Here is a 23,137-nt window from a genome sequence, read left to right as displayed (position 1 = left end):
CATTTTATAAATGCGAATGTGTGTTTGTTTGTGTATCCTTACTTCACTCCCTAACTAAGCATCCAATCGACTTGAGTTTTTGGTATAGAGTTAATTCAGAGGACAGTGGGTAAGTTTTTTTTTTATCCCAGGACAACATATGGTTTAGTAAAAATCGGTTATACACACACACGGTGTCCCCCTATTGGGCATAGGCCTCCACTCTCATAGGAGAGAGGGAAATGGTACATAGACCCACCAGGCTGTCCCAGTGCGAGGCGGTTGGCCTAACGATACACTCAATTTTATTGTTTAGCGACAGCGTCAGGAACCCCAGCCATTCATATAGTTAACTAGATTGCAGTAAATTTAAATAGGCCACAAACATATATATGTTACTTTGATATAAAAATAAAATTTTGTAGCAAACATATTGAATATTTATATATATATATAAATATATATAAGGATTTCTTTGTACAAGGCAAGGTCATATTTGCATAGCATTTATACACATAAGTGCTATGCTATACATAACTTTGTCTCGTTTTACAAAAAACATGTGAAACGAGACAAAGGTATGGGACAAAAATATGACTTATTAACACTTAGCAAAGTCATAGTGAATAAAAATATATATACAATGTTAAATCGTCAGTATTGATGTCATATGAAATGACAAAGTGGCCTATTCGAATAGCTGGAATAAGCATCAAATTCTAGTGTCATGACAGTGTGTCAGTGTCAAATATGGTGTTCTGTGAAAGAGTTGTACGTGACATGTTAGTGATCTGTAGATCGTGATCCATAGATCATGGTATCGTCTTCGCCGCGTGCGCAGGCGCGCTCGCAACACGACGTTGACCCAGAAAGGATAAAGGCTTATTCGGTAAGTTGTAAACAAGTTTTCATTTGATGTCAACACTCCATATGAGGTAGGGTTCGCTTTAAACTGACTGTCGATTGGAAGATGGCGTGTTCACTAGGCTCGATATTACGAATGAGATTATTTCGATCTGGTACGTTGACTAAGTTGATATTAATCGACGGTATGGTGATATTAACAGGTTTTTTTTTTTATAAATTACATTTAGTTCTTGGTAATTTCTTATATTTCGAGGGGTTGCAAAACCTAAATACGAAATTAAGGTTTTAAGCACCCTTATACATCTTCTTAATTGAAAGATCCTAGATATTTTGTTGTTTCTGTTTTTTGTAATTATTCTTTACTCATAACCTACTTACTCGTATGTCATGATGATGGTTTTAAACGAAATTCATTGGTCTATTTTTAAATAGCACTACACTTATGAAGCGTTCATACATATAACATGTTAACACTAATGTTAGGTGACGGTAATAACTGCATTCGTTAACTTAAAATTAAAGCCTTATGTACCCAACGGATTCGCATGCTATGTTCGCATCGAGAAGGCACAATTGTATACACATGCCAAATAGTCCTATTATATTAGAGTAAGCAGTTTATTGTCAGTTTTGCGAACTAAATAAAAAAAAAAAGCTAGGTGGGTTCCACGCGCCCTGGTCTAGTCTAGCCCACAACAAACTTAGCCAGGTTTTTTTTTGCTATCACCATCTCACAGTTGAGTTAATATTTAGCTATGAAGTTATATACGTGTGCACTAAACGTACAGGAGGTAAAATGTAATTTCACATTCGTGTGTTAATATGTTACGCGAAGGCGGGGTTATATCACATTATTTAATAACACTTGAGTGTATAACGCGCATCTATTGTTCTCTTCCGTATATTTCTTCAAGACAAGTAGTGTGTGAAATATTTATGCAATTGGACTAATGTTTTTGAATAAACAGTTCCTTGCGAATTACCTGTATAAAATAGAAGAAGAAGAAATACTTTATTGCACACAAACATCAAAATATTCATAAAAAATAGTAGCTAGTGCCCGCTATTTTGTCCTTGTTATTACGGTTTCTTATAAATCCCGCGGGAACCGTAAATTTTTCCGGAGATTATTTGTAGGTAATAAGTACTTTAAGCGGGCGCAGAGGTGAACGCTGTGAATTTAAGTATTGTGAATTCCCGATAGGTGCTGGTCCGGCGGGAGGCTTTGGCCGTGGCTAGTTACCACCCTACCAACAATGAAGCGCCGCTAAGCGATTTAGTGTTCCGGTACGAAGACGCGTAGAAACCGATTAGGGGTGTGACACCATACTCCGTTACAAGTTAGCCCGCTATCATCTTAGACTGCATCATTAACACTTGGTGAGATTGTAGTCAAGGGCAAAACACTTTCATATCGTACATATTTTTATGTATCATAAATAGTTTTCTTAGCGCACGCCAATTTATGGATTTTATAAGCAAAATTTTGCTGCTGGAGGTTACATTATTGTAATTTTCTTAAGGAACTCTATTTTTTTTATTAAATTATAGCCCTTCGTGTTTGTTACTCCGTGATAATTTTTAATGTAAAACACCACTAGGTATATATTATACTTTGGTGTCCACCAATCCGCACTGGGTCAGCGTGGTGGACTACGGCCTATGCCCTCCTCATGGTGGGAGGAGACCTGTGCCCTGTCGGTAATATGTAGATATGATGTTGAAATGATATGAATATATATATATTACTAGCTATTACCCGCGACTTCGTCTGCGTTTGATTTTGTTTTTTGATGTGGCATTCAATTTTGTTGTAGTTCTAAAAAAAACTATAGTATTTAGTAACGCTAAGCTTTAAATGAGGGGTTTGTTGCTGTCCGCTGAGGAGTTCTGTCCTCTATCTCCAACCACATTCATGAGATCTACACAAGGTTGGGGCAAAATTAAATACATATAATAATTTCTATAGCACAAAAATAATTGTTTAAATCGGTGGTAATTTATCGGAGTTATATTGTAAAATCGTCAAACACTTTCATCCCCTCTCCCAAAGGAACCGAGCTTAATGTCGGGATAAAAAGTATCCTATATTACTTTTAACACTTCCAAAAATATGTGTACAAAGTTTTATGAGGATCTGTTTAGTAGTTTTTGCGTGAAAGCGTAACAAACAAACTTACATTGACATTTATAATATTAGTAGGGATAGGGATAGGGATTTATATATAGTGATTCTGCTTGCTGAGTCCAAGGCTGTGGGTTCGATTCCCACAACTGGAAAACTTATGTGTGATGAACATCAATGTATTTCCGTATCTGGGTGTTTATATACCTATATATAAAAAGTATTTAGGCATATTATGCATATTACTATACATATTATTCAACAGTTATCTTAAAACCCATAGCTACGCTTATATATTATATAAGATGGCGATGTGTGTAATGTCTATATATATATATCTTTATTTATATGCATATTTATATTTTACATCATCGACAATCGTATATTTTTCGGTTGTTTTGAAATGAGCGCCCTTATGCGTGACCCGACACACACTTGGCCGGTTTTCGTTTTACGTCACCGTTATGAATCTAGGGGCGTGCAAATGAGTGAAAACGTCGTTATGAACGACCCGTTAAAGTTAATGTTGTTATTTAACTGTCTGCTAGAGCGTAGTGGAATAAAGTATGCGCGTGAATACTTCCATTAATATTGAGGAGCGGAGAAGCGGTGATAGCCCAGTGGTTAGGTCTTCCGCTTAATTCCGGGATCGAGTTCGAATCCCAGCACGCACCTTTAACTTTTAAAAAAAAATTACTTTACAAGTTTTTTGCCTTTAAAACATCACTTGCTTCAACGGTGAAAGAGAACATCTTGAAGGAACCTGCATGCTGCAAGTTCTCCATAATGTTCTCTAAGGCGGTTGGCGTCCACCAATCCGCACTGGGCCAGCGTGGTGGACTACGGCTTAAAACCCTTCTCATTGTGGAAGGAGACCCGTGGGGCCGGTAATATGTTGCTGATGATGATTATGAATGCGACAGTGTGTGTTAGCTTTTTTTATACCCGATTCTTCTTAGACCAGGGCGCGTTTGGAACCCACGTAGCTTTAGTTTACGATTGTAGTTATCGCCATCACTACTAACTGCTATGTACACATTTTGTATATTATCAACGCATCAAAAGTGCCCTCTATGTTCCTATTTGAGAAAAGAAATATTTGACTTCGACTTTGACTTTATATATTTGTAACTCAATGTTCAGCTTAACCACCGCACCATCATCAATATAAATAATCAATAGCCTATTAATAGTCCACTGCTGGACTGAAGGCCACTTCCGAAGGAAGCATATATCCATAAGCACCACGCTGGCCATACTGGCCAGGTCAGGCCAGGCAAGTTTTGTTATTGCAGTAGACGGTAGTGCAGCATACAGGAAGTTGCTTCCAGTTCTCCGATATTTTCCCTTAATCGCCTCGTACGATACCCGCGGGATGAGAAGAGGTGGTGACAACTGTAAGTATCTTGTGGTAAAGCCAGATTCTGATCTGCCTTCACCATACGGTACGGCACACTGCACTGATCTTAAAATATTTGGAACAGAGATAGACGATGTTCGATGCCAGTTCTAGGAGTCTACATCCTAGAAACAAGCATCGGATTTTATTACTCTGTCTGTTACCTTTGCACGCCTAAATATAAATTGGAATATATCCTGGACATCGTTTAATTTTCAGCCAGGCTAAATAAAATCAAACGGTTTTCTCAAAAAAGAAAACAACCGACGACGCTAAATCACAACTTTTAAAAGTAGTTAGGTTAGGACGATCTAAAAAAAGTGTATGTATTTTCATTGTCTTTGTTTTTTGACAGAAAGAAGCTCAACAGAACACTCTTGTTGACTGACGGTTGTTCTTTAGTGTAAGGATTCTTCCTGAGTTAGTTAGTTAACCCTTAAAACCCCGATTCTCAATATTCTGGCTCCCCGGAGCTTCCAACTAAGCCAGGTTACCCTTAAGCCACTAATTAGTGTGCTCTTTGCAGAAGAGCTCTTTGAAACTTGTTCAAACGCGGCAAAACGGTCTCTTTTCACTTCTCAGTTGGCGCGCTGTTAACTTGCATCTACATTTTTTGCTTCCATTTGCACTGAATACACCAAATTCTGCGAGTGGTATTGCCAATGTTGACTTAAGTCAAGGTATCTAATATACCTAATGGAAAGCTTTGACGGCCAGCTTCAAGAAACTTAATAGCTACCAGAAAACATAATTGAGACGCGCGAATTTCCTTCATTTAAGCGGAAATCGAAGGAATTCTTAAGGAATAAAAGATGCTATGCAATTAATGACTATCTCATAGATAAGGTGTGACATTAATTGGACATGATTTTTACTATTATACCAACATGGTTTTCATGCTGTTAAGCGAAATTTGGTAAATAAAAAAAAAATAAAAAAATAAAAATCATTTTATTTCAGGTCGGGGACCCATATATAAAAGACACTCAGATTTAAAAAAAAATAAAAAAAACAATAATTAATTTTAAAATTAAAATTAGAATAAATTAAATAAAAAAAGAGACCTATGCTAACCATAATATTGGAGACCTGTTTACTAACCAAAATTCGCAAAGAAATAAATAAATTAATATAGAAAGCTTAATAGGTATATAGGCAGTCAAATCTGCTATCATATTTTTTTAAGTTATAATGCACGTACCAATCAGTTAACGCCCACCTAATAGTAAGTTGAAAACTCAACTCATCGCCTTAAACAAAGGTCAATACTTCGCATGTGATAAACCACTAACGTCGCCTACACCGGGAGGTATCCTTGCATCGTTGGAGTCCATGTAGGACTGGAGTGGTACGAATATGCACCCGTATCTATCCCACCAACTCAATGTCATGAACATTGGTTGTTAATCAATTTTAATTGTCTCTTGGAAAACCATTTATTAATTAATTAGATAATTATCAGCGTTTTTAAATAAATAAATAAAATCTTATTATATATTCTTAAATAAAAACAACACAAAAACATATCAATGACAACTTAAACTATAAAAAAGGATCTTAAAATTAGGTAACAAAATAAACTTTAATAAGCTAAAAACAAACAAATATAATTCCATGTTGGCAGTGACATCTGTGGTGTTGTTTCTCCCAAACCGAGTATCGCATCAGCGTTATACAATCCTAATCAATTTAATGAAATATATGGCCAATATGAATTTATGGTTATCAAAAGTTTAATTATTTAACCACTTTATAAAATTACTGTAACACTTGGCATGCACATGCCGTGTTACAGTACTTCAACCTGATTGAATCTTGCAACCTGAGGAGTTTCCACGCTTTTCAGACTCATATAATTGCAACAATACTGCTTCGCGGCAGAAATAAGCATGGTTGTTATACTTACCCCGACGAGCTCTGGCAGCTAAATCTATCACCCGCATGATAGAAAAGTTCATTGTTGATGTTGGAAAGTGAAAAAATCTGAGTTTCTTAACGGGTTTTTCCCGGTAGAATATGCATTCCAAAAAATAGAATATAATAAAATAATCAATAAAATAATATAATCATAGAATCACTACAAACAGACAGACTTGACGTTCCAAAAGTGCTTACATTATGAAAATTAAGCTCATTTTGCTATACTCAAGAGTATGTGTAATCTGTTGGAAGGCTATAATTGTTAACAATTATTCAATGTAAAGTCAACATCTCTTTTTTTATAAATAACTAGCGGACCCCAGCGCCATCTGTCGGGCTGATTTGTGCATCTAAACCATCCAGGGTGCCACCCAAAAGCATACCAAAAAATTCACTGAAATCGATCCAGCCGTTAAGGAGGAGTTCAGTGACATACACACGCACACAAGAAATATATATATATAAAGATTGCAATTTCCCGTCTCTCATTACCTTATTCCAATAGTTAAGGTAGCCTGGAAGAGATCACTGTTAGTGATAAGGCCGCCTTTTACATATAATTTATGTTAATGTAAGTTTTCCTGTGTGTGTTTCCTTTATTATGCAATAAAGTTGTTTAAATAAATAAATCTCCTAAGGATGCTCCGGGTTTGAAGCGAAACGTGCGTAGAGGGTACATTGCCGAAGATCTGTTTGGTGTGGAGTATAAGGATTGAAGAAATTATAAATTACACCATACAGATTCTCCTGCTTTTCGCGGACTATAGCAAATTAAGCTTAATTTTCATAAAACATCATTGAATTCAGATAAGTAACGCCTGCTTCTATACAATATTTAAAAGTGCTTACGTATAGTTTGACTTTAAATCAACAAATATTGGATTTCAATTTAAGTATCCAAATCTGATGAGCACGTTTGGTCCAAAAGTAAGCAGGCACAGTAGCAAATTTAGTGAAGTTGCATTTCAGCAAGCTTGCACCAGAGAATGCGCCTAATTACTTTAAAGTTTCAGAGAGCAACCCGCTATTGTTAAATAAATTTAATTTAGCCAAACACGACTTCCCGGGGACAAAGAGTGGGTTACGGCGGAAAAAATGGTACTTTGTGTAAAAATAGTTTCGCCGTGAACGTGCTCTTTGTAAAAATTATGAGAAAGTATAAGGTAACAAAGAAACGAGAACCCAGCGAATGGATTAAATTAAAAGAAGAAAATTAATCATGAACTCCAATTTGATACTATTGGTAGAACTGCGATAACCTATAAATCGGTTATCCCGCTGCAATCTCAGGCTGAACAATAACTAACCAGTTGAGATGGCATTATCTTGTAATGGAATGTTGATAAAAAATGTTGTGTTTCCCATACAAATTACAAGTTTTAGCTCTACCTCGGGTTTTTCAGGCAGGAGACAAAAATTATATCCCCCGATTATATCCCCTGACCAGGTGTACAATTAATGTGCTGCTAAAGCACGGGAACATGGAATAGGAGAAGTTTACCCCCGTTTATTACAAGACATGTATGATTTGGATATTATTTCCACTTGTGCTCCAGTCTCTGAGAGTTGATATTGTGTAGTTGTTTGTTTTTTTTTTGCTTCTCATACAGTCTACATCCCGACTAGTTATCTTAAATCACGAATCGGAAAAACCTGAGAACGACAGCCATCGGAAGTTCAAATCAAAAAGGTATATTAAAAAGCCGGCGCAAAATTCTCGGATATTACAAATCAAAGATGGCTGGATTTCGTTTGATTTAAAACGGCCTTCCAAAAAGTCTGAGGTCTTCTATTCGATGTCAGGGCTACTTATTTAAAATTTTGCTTCTAATGTCAGCTCGGGTCAGGTCTCTGACAGAAAGATAAGGCTTTTTTTTCGATTATATGTGGTAAATAGTTGACCGACAAATCATGTTATCCACCTACTGGAAAAGATGTCGCCAAGCGATTTAGCTTGATTACCTACGGTTATGAGTTTAGTATAATTGCTATACTTACCCCTAATAGGAAGCGGTGGGACTTCTTTACTTTCGGGGGGCAGAGTTCTAACCCCAGCACGCACCATATACCACTTGCTGTAACGGTGAAATAAACCTGCATGCCTGCGAGGTGTCCATAATGTTCTCAAAGACGTGAGAAGTCCACAAAACCGTACCTGGCCAGCGTGATGGACTACGGCCTAAACCCTACTCATTCTGTGAGGAGATCGCGCCCTGTTATGGACGGTAGGGGTTGATTATAAAGATGATGATTCTTACAGTTTAACTCTCATCTATGACTAACTATCTTAGACTGCGTTCATCATGAATAAATAAATATACTACGACAATACACACATCACAATCTAGCCCCAAAGTAGGTAAGCTTGTGTTACGTGTACTAAGATGACTGATGATTATTTTTATGTATAATATACATAGGAAAATACTTATTATATACAATTAATTCCTCATAATGGTTGCCTGGAAGAAATCACTATAAGTGATAAGGCCGATTTGTGTGCAACAAAGTATCTTTGATTGATTTTGATTGAATTAAACACAGCACTGAAAACCTTTTATTTTTTATCACCAAATATATCGAGCCTTGACTCAGAAAGCAGGGTCGCTGCCCACTGCGCCAATCGGCCGTCAAATAATAACATAATAAAACAACAAGGGCTAACTTATAGTGGAATTTAAAAAAAAATAAGATAATTCGTCATTAAACAATAAAAAAGACTAGGTAAGCGGATCAAAACACTAGAAGCGACTCATTTCATACAGCCCCAGTTATATAACAGTTGTTTGAATTTTAATTTCCACCTCTCCGCCTCACCGCCGGAGGGCAGATTCTATCACAGGCTCGTTACGGACGCTTTGTACTACATTTACCGGCTGCGGGAAACTGCGGTGAGAGGAATATGGATGGAGGTTCATCTGGAATTTTCATCCATTTTCGAACGGAGCTTAAACGTTTTGAAAAACATTTTATTGCATCCACATACTACTAGTTTTCCGGCACAAGATGTGGTCTGCGTTTAAAATAACAAAACCGGAACAGTTCTGTCTGGCACTTAAAAAAAAAATATGCAAATTCATCTAATTCAGCGAGAATTAGATGAATTAAAATAATAATTTTTCTTTAGGTCAGTTTGATAAATATAGACTTAATATAGAATTTAAATGGCAAAATTCATTAATTTCAACTAGGTCTAGTTTAAAAGCACTTTTGAAACGTCATATCAGTCTGTCTGTAGTGACTCTACCACCGGTTCGGAAGGCAGTTTCTACCGAGAATAAACTTAACAATCTTTAGAATTTTTATCTTGTGAGAGATGAGAGCGGAGCGGCCTGCTTCCAAGCAGCCTTGTCGTTAAGAAATGCGTTGTAACCACGATTGATTAAATTTGTTACCTGGCTAAGTTTGTTGTGGGCTCTTCTCAGATCAGGGCGCGCTTGGGACCCTGCTAGCCTTCGTTTAAACTTAACGAATGCAGTTATCACCGTTAATGTATGCCGCTTCATAAGTGCCTGTGATAAGGTCGACATGAATAAAACATTTTTTAATTAGAATTAGAATTTGTTTTAATAATTTATTATAAATAATAATTTTTAGTTTGTAATTATTATTACTTATAACTTAAAGTCTGATCTGTGAATATATTTTGACTATCGAATAAAAATAAATAAATTTAGAATTTTATACAAGTTGTAAATCCACAAAGGAAATCACCTCGCTCATGACGTAGATATGTAAGTATGACATCATTGTATGCCACTTGAATTAGCACGAACCTGTGAACACCGCAAGGTCGGATGTTATTTTGATAGCATATTATGTGCTGCCAATACATTATTGAAATAATCAATAACTTAAGACAGGCTTAGGTGTTACCTAGTAGAAAATATAATGTTTTAAATAGGCACAAGTACAACTGGTTTTTTATAGTTGATAGGCCTTAGAATTATCATTCCTTATGGAGCGCAATGATGAAGTTTTGTGCGGGAAATGCTTATTCTTTGAAGGCGTTTCTGAAGAATCGATATTTGGCAGATCGTCAAAGGAGTACAGTATAGCATTCGGAACAGGGAGTTTCTCCCATCTCTTAAGATCGTGACAGGACCGGATTCAGTCCTGGAATAGATAAAAAAATTGTTGCATCCTATAATTCATTGAGTTCATCAGGAATTACATTTTTTATTTCCATCCAAGTGTTTTTACCTACGCGTAGAGCATATATCAGTATATATTAGACAACAATTTAAAACAACCAAAATGATCATTAATGTAGGCTAATACTTAGTAATAAAAAGCACGTATGTTTGAACATGTAAATTTTTAAAAAAGTCTACGCCACTCTAGTGCATGTTGCGTAATTTCCAAAGCACACATACAAAAAATAAATTACAAATTGTTTAAAAAAAACTATCCAGTCCCCTGTGGACTCCATAAACCGAACTTAAAGCCTTAAAAATATCTTGTGTTCTCGCTACATTACGCTAAAATCTCAACACCAAATGGCACAAATAAATTTTGCTAAACATTTTAAATGTTTTAAAATGAAATAAGTTTTAAAAGGGTCTTGTATACGCTGTAGCTAATAGGCGTTACAATTCACAAAGCAATTTATCCCTAGGGCGCTTCAAATTAAATGGCGCGTCAAAACGTCCAGGGACCGCTCTCGATTTGCGAAATGTTATTGAGAATTGATCGCCACTCCATTTGTTACAAGTTGTGGCAACCCTATTTTGTTAGATTGAGTAGTTCATTTGAAACTCGAACTAGTTATGCTATGTTAAGTATCTTGACATATATACGACCTTTTTGACAGTAAGAAACAACCGTACTACCTTTAGGTAAAATATTACGCTCGATTTACATGAAATAGCAGGGCTTCATTGACAATAACCAAACACAAAACTTAATTTTATATTTTCTCTTAAAATCCAAAAAAAAAACTGTCAAAATTCTATGCATTCGATGCGTTCATGCTCTGTAATAACTTCAAATTCCGTATAAGATAGAAGCAGGCGTTACTTTTCAGAATTCTATGATATATTATGAAAACTGAGTTTAATTTGCTGCACTCTGCGAGAAGCATGAGAATCTGTATAGTGTAATTCATAAGTTCTTCATCTTTATACTCATCATCGTCAATGATCTTATCTTAACAAATATTCATTGTTAAGTCAACATCTCCTGAGGATGCTCGGCATTTCGCGGATTATAGCATGTTATGCTTAATTTTCATAATATACCTTCTTTTTCTTGACATATTATGAAACATAAACAAAGAATACTCACCGTTGTCACAACATCGCACTTATCCTCCAAAACTCAGTGGACGGACGATTCATAGAAAGTATATTTACTCTCACTGGATCATCCCCAGTAAATGTTGATTTTACGATCCAAAAATGCAAAGTTACTTTCTCGAATGATGAATAATTGCAGTGTCGAATTTGATACGATTCGAATGACACAGCTCAGATATTCCATAAATTTCAATTACTAAACGATGCACCGTGTGGTGACGGCAGATTAGAATACAGTTGTCACCACCCCTCCTCCTCCCGCGGGTGTCGCATGCGGCCATGGGCGTACCCAGCTTCTTACCTTGGGAGGGAGCATGTCAGTAGTTCACCATCAACAGCGCACAAGTGTCCACTGCTGAACAAAGGTTTTTCAAAGAGCGCGCCACCACATACGGTCTTCCGCCTTTTTTTTATAGCACCGTGCATCTAGTTAGTGATTCCAGAGCAGTGAATTCAAAAGTTAGCACATAAGGCCACTTTTACACGTTGATTAACGATTAGGCGAGTTTGGCGAGTTTGCACATAATCTGCGATATTTCTTGGGGGATCATACCCTCATCTGCCACCCCTGGGTACGCCCATGTATGAGGTGACCAACTTCTGCCCAGCGTGGTGATTATAGGCTAACCCTTTCTGTTGAGAAAAGCCTTGAATCCAGTAGTGGACTATTATAGGCTATTGATGAAACGATGGATACTCATGATCCGATACAAAGGATTTAATAATCATCGTTTTCGAATCCCAGCACCTCTAAGTTTCTTAAATTATGTATGGTTTAAGTTACTAAAATATCAATTGCTGCAGTGAAGGAAAACTTCGTGAGAAAACCTGCATTCCTGAAAGTTCTCCATAATGCTCTCAAAGGCATGGGAAGTCCACCAATCCGCACTGGGCTGGCGTGGTGGACTACGGCCTAAACCCTTCCCACTGTGGCAGGAGACCCGTGCCCTGTAGTGGGCCGGTAATGGGATGATATCATGATGCTGATTATGATCTCGACTCTGTTCTCGACATCGGACTAACATGATTTATCTCTTCTTCCTCAGGAGCAACTCCGTCAAAGAAAAGAAGCGGAGGAACGCATCGCCGCCCAGAATGAGTTCCTAAGAAACTCGCTTCGCAACTCTTCAAAACTGCAAGTGCTAGCTAACGAGCCGTCAAGTACAGCCTTCGTCAATGACGCTTATGAAGAAGACGCCAGCGATGAGGCTACGCAGTTGTACGCACTTGTTGGTGAGTCTACTCATACTAATCTTCGCAGTTTATCAACTCAAGCCACATGTTTACAATTGCACCTTCAACAAGTTACGCATTTTTGCGTACAAATGCGTACAAAATTTAAGAAATCTACTCGTAATGAATTGCTCAGATCATCTCTATAACCATAAGTATTCGCCAAATTCTTATCTATAACCGCCTTCTGCAACAATGCATTCTTGTCAGACGCGAGCTACGCATTTGTACCCACTTCTTGGTGGTCTACTAATACTAGTTATAGCACTAACCTCATGTTTCAGTCAACGTATTATCTAGAGTCAACTACGCTTAAGAGGAAGATGAGAGATATGATGCTATGATATACATTTTACACACTTTTTTGAGAGTCCACTCATATTATACTTCTCAGGTCATCTCTCTAGCCACAACTTATCGTCAACGTACTTCCTCCTTCCTCCTGAAACATTGCAGAAGGAAAGGGGGAATTTGTACCCAATGCATTATACGCATTTGTTAGCTTAGGTTAGTGCACTCTTATTAAACTGCTCAGTTTAAAAATCTTGCGACAAGTTTGAGAAGATCTTCCGTCCAGAATTAACTAAAAAATGCGTATGAAAAATTACACGAGCCATCATCATCATCACTTCAACCGATTGAAGTCCACTGCTGGACATAGGTCTTTTGTGAGAGTTCCAAAATCCACGGTCCTGGGCCGCTTGTTTCCACAACGGTACGAGCCATAAAGCTTGAAAACTGCATTAATTTATGAGTCAGGACATAGTACACTAGTCAACACAACATATTGCTGCAAGTATTTATCAAACACTGCGTCATTGAGACATATGAGAAAACCAAGCGTTTTTCTCAAACGTCTCATTGATGAAATAGAACTGTACACATTCTGGTGACTCTACCCATAGTGAAATGTTTTATTTTCACTAGCAAAGTAACTACCATAGGAAGTTTTAGAGCTTTTTTTGGTAGAGCTTACTCGGCGAAATGTTACCGCCATACTTATTTCTATCAGCATTGTTGCAATGCTGTATCTCGGTCTGCAGGGCGTGGTTGCTAGTGTAATCATAGGCACATGAGATTTAAAACCTACGTCTCAAGTTGATGGTATATCGCAGGACATGTTGCTTGTATGCTCTGGGAAGTGTCTATATATACATACTAGCTGTTGCCCGCGACTTTGTCTGCGTTTGATTTATTTTTTTGATGTGGCATTAAATTTAGTTTTAGATCCAAAAAAAAAAAGTACTCAGTATCGCTAAGCCTGGAATGAAGGGTTTGCTGTTGTCCGCTGAGGAGTTCTGTCCTCTATCTCCAACCACAGTTTGGGTAAAATTAAACACATATAATAACCTCTATAGCACAAAAATAATTATTTAAATCGGTATAATTTGTCGGAGTTATGATGTAAAATCGTCAAACACTCAAACCCTCTCCCAAAGGAACCTAGCTTAATGTCGGGATAAAAAGTATCCTATATTACTTCTAACACTTCCAAGAATATGTATGAAAAGTTTCATGAAGATCGGTTCAGTAGTTTTCGCGTGAAAGCGTAACAAACAAACTTACATTCACATTTATAATATTAGTAGGGATAGGGATATCAGGTAGGTCATCTGCTTGTTCCTCAATTATAACTGTAAAAAAGTCCTTGCCAACATTTACTTCAGAATCGCCCCTTTCAATGACACTATAAGAAGAATACGAGCAACTACGCACTTATTGGTGAACGAGCTCATAATGATCGCGTAAGGATGCTCACACAAGCTTCAAGTGCCATCCCTACAAAGGCAACAAAAACATGTACCTAGTATTCACTTAAGAAAAATACAACACTTTTCTCTCGGAACGACGTTATTATTATTATTATTATTTAACTCTTTATTTGTACACCACAATGAAGTTAGGAAAATAAAAAAACAATATAAATACAAGGACAGAAGTAGAATACAAAAGGCGGCCTTGTCGCTTAGTAACGATCTCTGCCAGGCAACCTTTGGATTAGGACAAGATGAGAGAGAGCGGACAGGTGGTGTAAAATTATTATAAACGTACATTCAAATAGCTTAATACAAATACATAAACAAAATTGCGCAAATAAATATAAAATAATAAACTAATATATACTCAATCATACATAAGTACTTATGAACATATAGATAATAAAAATAAACATAATCAAGGTATAATAAATGTCGTCATTTTTGTGCAAGATAATATGCTTTCACCACGTTTTTAAATGTTTCAAGCGATCTTGCCTCACGTATATTTAGTGGGAGCGCATTCCACAATTCAATAGCGTAGACGTTACACATTAGAACATCATAATGAAATAAAATATTAAAAGTTTCGCATAATCCTTACCAATATTATAAATGTCAAAGTGTGTTTGTTTGCTTGTTTGTTTGTCCTTCCCCCACGACTTAACTAAGCAACCAATCAATTTCATTTTTGGTAAAGAGTTAGTTGAAAAGACGAAGAGTAACATAAGCTACTTTATATCCCAGGAAAACCAACGGTTCCCACGGGATCTGTAAATAACGGTAAACACCGTGTGACCGAGACCGTCCGGACAAGTACTAACACCATTTTTACTTCTGCCGCTTAGCAGCAATGCTGTGTTGCGGTCTGAAGGGCGAGAGTGCTTATTTAATCATAGGCACATGAGGTTTAATATCTACGCCTCAGGTTGATGGACAGGGAGGCGACGGGTAGTTATTGGGTAACTAACTAAGTACCCGTCCCTATATGAGTCTCCCTACTGTCAGAGGGGGGGTCAAGCTGTCCTGATGCCCTCCTCCTTAGCGTGGTAGTTGGGGTTGTTGGTAGACGTCTGGGAAGAATACAACGGGTTCCCCGGACGTCCAATAAAGCCAACGAGAGGGACATGCCGTGGTGGTTTTTAGTTCGGGTAAACGAGTCCCACATAACCTCTGTCCTGCCCAAAAGGACAGAGGTAGCTATAAAGCTTAAAACTTTTCCACCACGACAAAAAAAAAAAGGTTGATGGACAGAGGGCGGTTGCAAAACGTGTTCCTTGCATGCCCTGGGAAGTGTTCCCATCTTCTTCGTCAGTCAATTATTACTATAAAAAAAATAACAATTAAATAATAACGTTAAGCCAATGGTCTTCTCGCGAAAAGCTTCGCCACCTTAAGAAGCTTTCGCTTGTTGAATCAGGGTGGTATACAAAAGGTTCCTCACTCTGTAGCCCTGACCGCCGGTTGCTTCGGCATTCGAAAGCCTTGCGGGGCTTTTTGTGGCAAGTGGATGTTTTATTTTTAATTTTGCGCGTAGTTAAATGCCCATCAGCCAATCTGTATATTCGGTATCCATTTCCGAACCAGTGGAATATATCTAAGGAGCGGTGATAGTCCAGTGGGTAAGACTTCGAATTTACATTCGGTGGACCGAGTTCGAATCCCCGCACGCACCTCTAACTTTTCAAAGTTATGTGCGTTTTAAGCAATAAAGATATCACTTGCTTCAATGGCGGTACAATTACGCGTATAATTGATGTAGAACCGATTTTTAAGAAATCATATTTTCATGCCAATCGATGGCGATTGTAGCACGATTATAATATTGAACCCATCAACTATGAAACTCAATTACTCACTCAATAAGAAATTGAAATTGAAATTGCCATACTCTCTGAAAGGTTAACCCAATTTTAGACTGCATCATTACTTACCACCAGGTGAGATTGCAGTCAAAGACTAACTCGTTGGGTAATTAAAAAAAAACTGTGCAGTACCTTTTACAAATTAATTACCATATTATGGAAATATGGTCCAAATGTTTTTACACAAAATGTCTGTCACAATAACAAGAAGTTAAGGTAGCGTTTTGATATAACCCAATTAACATGTCCAACCCTGAGGCAGACGGTGCCATATTAGTTCCGCTCCAGCTAGCAGTAGTTCGATCGGATAATATTAGCTCTCAGACATACCACATGACATATAATGTGCAGTGTGCACAAAGTTTAACTGAAGGCCGATAAATGCCAGCACCATTCCACTAAACAATTTGATGAGCATTCGGTTAACGAAAAGACTAAAACTGGATTTTTTTCGTCCTTATTCATGCTCTGACATCTGTTCTACCGGAAACTAATTAGGTAGAAAATAAGAAATACATGTCTTGCCTCATACTGCATCGGCGGGAAAAAGAGAGGCTGTGCCAACTGTACTCTGATCTGGCGTCGCCACATGACACTATCTACACTTCTACGTCAAAGGAACTGGGAATTTCTAAAAAACCTAGTAGTAACAAAAACCTAGTAGTCATATTTCATCAAAACTTTACCCATGTGCCGGCTGTAATTGCCGGTACACGGCTGGTAGTAAGTATTTAAAATTAATTGGCTTACAGTCACGAGTGCAGGCGCACGTCCAATCTGTACCTTGTCCGTCACAAGACTCGATTGAAAGCTACCCCCTTTACTTGTGTCCGAGATACAATGTATGTGTATCTATTTAATAAGACTGTTCTATTCCAGATTACCAAGAGGTGTGTACAGCGCTATCGAGGTTACAAAAAGCGCTTGCGTCGAGCGGCGAAACTGCGTTGGCAGCGCGGCTCGGCGGTACGGCCAGTGTGCTGCTATGCCCAGCTTTACGGACGGCTCTGGCCACCAGGTCGGCTGTGCTCACTGCCACCACGCATAAACGACCTGGCCTGTCGCCCCCAGTGACGCATCGGGCTTCTGATCGGTTAAAAGATGTAAGAGCCTGGTACTTCAATTATAGCTGGCGACAATGACTTATACAGAGTAATTTTTTTAACCTTGGCAATTTTACTAGAGATTATTTTATTAATATAAGACCACATTATCATCCAACAAAATCTAGACAATCGCTGTTTCATTGCTGATATCGACATTGGTGGTGTGTACATGGTTATGAATCATCATTTATAGTCATAGTCATGTCGGTTTATTTCAAGAGTACGTGAACGTATCGAATGCATCGAGCGAATCGCCTTGTATTATCATAACTAAGGACTTTTCTTGGGAAGTTTCTAATAGATGTATTTTCTTTCCAATCTCTATTGTCTCTAAATTATAATTTTAAAATTTTGTAGTTGTTATATGAACACTACCATAACCCTGCGTAGCACATACGCACACACACTCACACTTTCTATAATTTTATTAACGTTCATATTGTTTTGATTGTTTAATCCGTTTCGGATAACAAGTTAAACTATTGATCCCAATTATTACCACTAACCTAAAAGCCTCAACTCGTTAGCTGTTCCAACCGTGGGACATAGTATGCAGTGGCGTGCATTGTATTTATGCAAATAAGCAGTGCATACCCTAACCTCAGGGTCATACAGAGCCTTCAGATAGGACCAATAAAGTTTTGTTACTAAAATGGTGTGCTAAACACATTGTGCATACCCTGGGTCCAAGGGCTATGCACGCCACTGAATACTATGTCTGTATGGTTAGCGAATCGCTATCTTTAATCTCTGGTATGACATAATTTACGCCACATGATTTCAACGTATTTTCCGTTACATATTTCGCCGTCACATTTTACAAAATATACAATACGCTCCATAAATGTCCGTAAAACTAAATATTCCTGTAAAAATATTTCCTATTTTCACAACAAAAATGAAGACTTTGGTTTTTAACAATGGATCGGATTCATCGGACGCAGTTGATTTATAGCTTCAATGAAACTATCCACTGTGATCTACAATCCAATTAGTCCTATGTTGTAAAAAGTATTGTTAAAGAAATAGTATATTTATAAAGCCGCTTACTGCATCTGGTTCATAAAAAGTGATCAATCCATCCAAAATAATCTATCGTTCTCTAACTTTTCGCTATAGATAAGGCACTACTAGATTCAATCTTAATTCTCAATGATTATAAGTCTTGAGCGCAATTCTACATTACGTATATAAGCCTTAAATAAAGCAAATGATGGTTGAGTGTTTCTGGAAACAAGGATAATGGATGTTTCCCTGTCTTTCCAGAAACATTTTGTAATTCTGATTTACAAAATTACTTTTTCACAAATTATACCGTTAATTATTGATTTCTATTTCGGTTAAACAATACCCATATATTATTTGTTAAATGCACACAAAAATATAAAAACCTCGCCAGCACATTGAACTCTCCAATAATATAAATGTCATTACTCATGGTGGAAATTATGTTGAATGGTGATGGTAGATCAGAATACAGATGTCACCACCCCTCCTGTTTCCGTGGGTTTTGTACGAGGTGACTGATACTACCATCTTCTGCGATCAACGACCTGATTGCCCAAAGTAGTGATTACGAGCAAACCCCCAGTTGGTCTCTAATCCAGCAGTAAAAACTTCTTTTGTTTTATTTCAAACAGAGCCGGTTGATAACTAACCAAGCGAGTGCATTTGATTAAAGTAAATTTTGAATGAGTCTTATGTGTTATTTTTATATCCTTCCAGTGTATAGATGTATTAGGATCGCATACGGCGTCAGGAGGTGAAACGTCAGCTATAGCGGCAGAATTGCTATCCGTACTAGGCGGGTTGGAGCTGGAGAGTCTAATACAGGCGCACGACCAAGCAGCCGCCTTGCTAGACCCTACCTGCTTTACGAGAGGGAAGAGAAATAAGGTATTAAATAAATATATTATTATTTCAAAAACAAATTAAAATCTCAAAACTCTTTTCGAAATAGCGTTTAAATATGTGTATTCTCGTTATCGAAATGAAAATGAAAGTAAAAAAGTAATTCAATGAAACATTAAAAGTTGGATATAAATTAAAATTGCGCTTTCACACTTAAAATTTTGGAAAGTTACATGTTCGGTTCCTTTTTTGTGAAATGTATTTTTTTTTAAATACCTATTAGTGTACTATATGTTCAATAAATCCAATTCAATAATTCCCTGATCGCAGGAGAACAAAATCATTCTCGGTATAATCTTAATATATATAAATCTCCTGTCACGATGTTTGTCCGCGATGGACTCCTAAACTACTTAACCGATTTTAAATTAAATTGGCACACCGTCAGCAGTCTGGTCCAACTTAAGAGATAGGATAGCTTAGATCTTTAATTATAGTCGCAATTTTATTTTATTGCAAATTATTTGTCTTTAATTAATTGACAGTCACATGTTATATATAACTCATACTACTATACTCATTTAAGGCTTAGCGATACTGAATACTTTAAAAAAAAACGCAGACGAAGTCGCGGGCAACAGCTAGTATATAGTATATTTACCTAATTGTTGTACAGAAGCAGGCGTTCTTTTGGGAATTCCATTTGCTATAATCACATTTTCCTCCGACACCAGGGCATCCTCAGGACAGGTTGACTCTACTATGCACGATTTCAGTAGTATTTGCCAATCGGTGTCGACGCGAAACGTGCGTAGAGAGCGTATTCTGAAACAACTTTGGTGTATAAGGATTGAAGAAACTATAAATCCCACAGTGCAGATTTGCCTGGTTCATTGCAATTAATTGCATGCAAATTAAGCTTAATGTTTACTATCCGTTTTATTTATAGTGAAAATTCAGAGATTGTTATAAAAAACTGTTTTTACTTCCAGACTGGCTACAACAATTACAAGGGCGACGATAAGTATCCAACGCTTTCGCCGGACGACCCCAGCGAAAATATCAAAATTATTAAAATAGAAAAAACTAATGAACCACTTGGTGAGTTAAATTTAATGTAAAATTTGTGATTACTTTCATTTATTGCAGGGACTGAATCAAGATACTATAAGCTAAGTATATAAATAAGACTGTAATAGGTTAGATTAACCACACGCACCTCTAAGGTTTCAGAGTTAAGTGCTTTAACGGTGGAGTAAAAAAACGTGGGGTAACCGGTGTGTCTGACAGTTTCGCGTAATCTTCACAGTAGCGTGTGAAGTCTACCAATTAGCACTTGACCAGTTGGTTGGTTATGGCCTAGACCCATTTTATTCTGAGAAAACCGTGCCTCCGTGACTCCGTGCCCTATAGTGAGCCGGTACTGGGTTGATAAAGATGATACGAGGCATAATAATCATATAGCATAAATAAGACATTCTATTTTGTCCCTCTTTCTTTTCATATTCGGACTGTATTACGTCACAAATTGTAGAAAACAGTATGTAACGTAATCGTTATCGCATTCTTATGAATATCTTAGATAATCAAGTCCAGATTTTACAAAATGAATAAATTAATGGAGCTCGATGTTTTATTTCAACAGGTGCTACTGTGAGAAATGAAGGCGAAGCAGTTATTATCGGTAGGATAGTAAGAGGTGGGGCAGCGGAAAAGTCGGGCCTTCTTCACGAAGGCGATGAGGTGAGGAAACTTTATGATTTTATTAATTTTAAACTTTACTGCACGACATAACGCAATAAAATCGTTTCACGTATCCACAAGGTCGAATCGGTGCGTCGTATCCAAAACTGCGTTACACATTTTATCATTGTGTTGATTAACATAATCCATATTAAAAATAGTATATTGGTTAATTTAGTTAATTTAGTTTGATTAGAGTGATTCATTACATAAATTTGGAAGTGATATATCCTACGATTCATTTTGTGTACGTGTACACGGTTTCAATGACAATGAGACGTACAATAATTACACGCCCGTGCACCTCTTCGACAAAATTCATTATCCCAGACGAGCGGTCAATGAACCCAGTCAACATTCACATAGTATAACCGCTTATTAAACTTATCGAATATTGTTGTGATTTTATGAGGTTACCTTGCCAGTACGATAAATAAACAGGATGACTAATTAACTTTCAGCTGCTGGAAGTGAACGGTGTGAGCATGCGTGGCAAGTCCGTGCACGAAGTGTGCCAGGTGCTGGGCGGGCTGGCGGGCACGCTCAGCGTGGTGCTGGCGCCGCGCGGCCGGCCCCGCGCGCCGCCCGCGCACCGCGTGCTGCACGTGCGCGCGCACTTCGACTACGACCCCGAGGACGACGTGTACATCCCGTGTCGCGAGCTCGGTGAGTGTCTGCACAGCGCACGCGCCAGTGCCGGGCGGGCGGCGGGTTCTGACGCCGCACACCTGCCCAGAAGCTGCGTCGGAGGTGGTCAGAACCAGCTTCCTTCCAAATCCAAACTCCGAAAACTCATGCCCCTGTAGTATAAATACGAAATCATACATTTAACGCTACTTTGTTATCGTTGCAGGTATCAGTTTCCAAAAAGGTGACGTGTTACACGTGATAAGTCGGGAGGATCCTAACTGGTGGCAAGCCTTCCGCGAAGGGGAGGAGGACCAAACCCTGGCGGGACTCATACCGAGCCAGGCCTTCCAGCATCAGTGAGTTGATTAATCTTCACTCAGATTTTTATGAGGCCTCTTTCTTTTTTTTTACTTCACTAAAACTTTGGCGTTGGCTGCGATAACACCTGGTGGTGATGATGCAGTCTAAGATAATTAGAAACCCTTCTGAAAACTCTGCATACTAGTTAAAGTACTGGTTTTATTTAATAAAATGGATAATCGAGACCAGGTTGTGAACACTGATTACAGAAAAGCTTTCGATCGAATTGATCACGACATATTACAACACAAATTATCCAAGGCTGTAATAAGGGGTGATCTGTTTCGTTTAGTCTCATCTTATGTCATGGTGCTGCAATGGTGTTTTCTATCGCGGCGTAGTGTAGGTGTTCCGCAGGGCTCGCTACTCGGGCCTTTGCTGTTTAACATATTCATTCAGAATATAGACACTGATCTTCTATCTTGTTTTCCTAACCAATAAAACAAAATATTTTTTTTATAGGCGTGAATCGATGAAGCTGTCACTAGCGGGTGAAGCGGGCGAGGGCGAAAGGCGTGCTCGTAAGGGGGCGACGTTACTGTGCGCCGGCCGCGTACGGCGTCGCAAACCGCGGAAACCGACTAGTGAAGCTGGCTACCCGATTTATGCGGCTTCTGCGCCCGATGGTAAATCATTCTTTTACTTTGTATTTTATAAAAAAGGTAAAAGAAAACATCGTAAGAAACCTTTTTTTTTTTGACCACGAGATAAAATCTGCTGCGGAGATACCCAACTTCCGCTATATGGAATTCTTAACCAGTAAAGCCCATGGGCAAGGGAAGAGCCCTTATGCGATGCCCAAAAGACTTATTCCAGGAAAAAGGTCCTTCGACCTCGTGCGCCCGGCTGGTAGGCACGGCAACATGTGCCACAATAAATTACCATCGTCCCAGGATCGATGGAGGAAAACCATAGCAAGCTTTTAGTAGTGGGAGAGCTTTTTGTGACAGAGCTCATCCGGGGAAGTAGAACCGCCATGCTTATTTCTGCCACTGAGTATTGTTG

The 23,137-nt window shown here is 38.1% G+C and overlaps 1 protein-coding gene across 3 annotated transcripts in view; it reads left to right on the top strand.

Moving 5' to 3' along the window:
- LOC120631357 (MAGUK p55 subfamily member 5) overlaps positions 1–23,137 on the top strand; it is a 211,221-nt gene that overhangs the window by 183,588 nt on the left and 4,496 nt on the right. For all 3 annotated transcript variants that reach the window (XM_039900879.1, XM_039900878.1, XM_039900877.1), the window contains 8 exons: positions 12,634–12,820; positions 17,322–17,545; positions 19,274–19,444; positions 20,392–20,500; positions 21,045–21,142; positions 21,604–21,808; positions 21,996–22,128; positions 22,595–22,758. In XM_039900879.1, the coding sequence (XP_039756813.1) occupies positions 12,634–12,820; positions 17,322–17,545; positions 19,274–19,444; positions 20,392–20,500; positions 21,045–21,142; positions 21,604–21,808; positions 21,996–22,128; positions 22,595–22,758 (1,291 nt within the window). The remainder of the gene's footprint in view (positions 1–12,633; positions 12,821–17,321; positions 17,546–19,273; positions 19,445–20,391; positions 20,501–21,044; positions 21,143–21,603; positions 21,809–21,995; positions 22,129–22,594; positions 22,759–23,137) is intronic.

The sequence above is a fragment of the Pararge aegeria genome, chromosome 18, assembly GCF_905163445.1.
Source record: "Pararge aegeria chromosome 18, ilParAegt1.1, whole genome shotgun sequence".
Taxonomy (NCBI): Eukaryota; Metazoa; Arthropoda; class Insecta; order Lepidoptera; family Nymphalidae; genus Pararge; species Pararge aegeria.
This window is presented reverse-complemented; position numbering and strand designations above follow the sequence as displayed.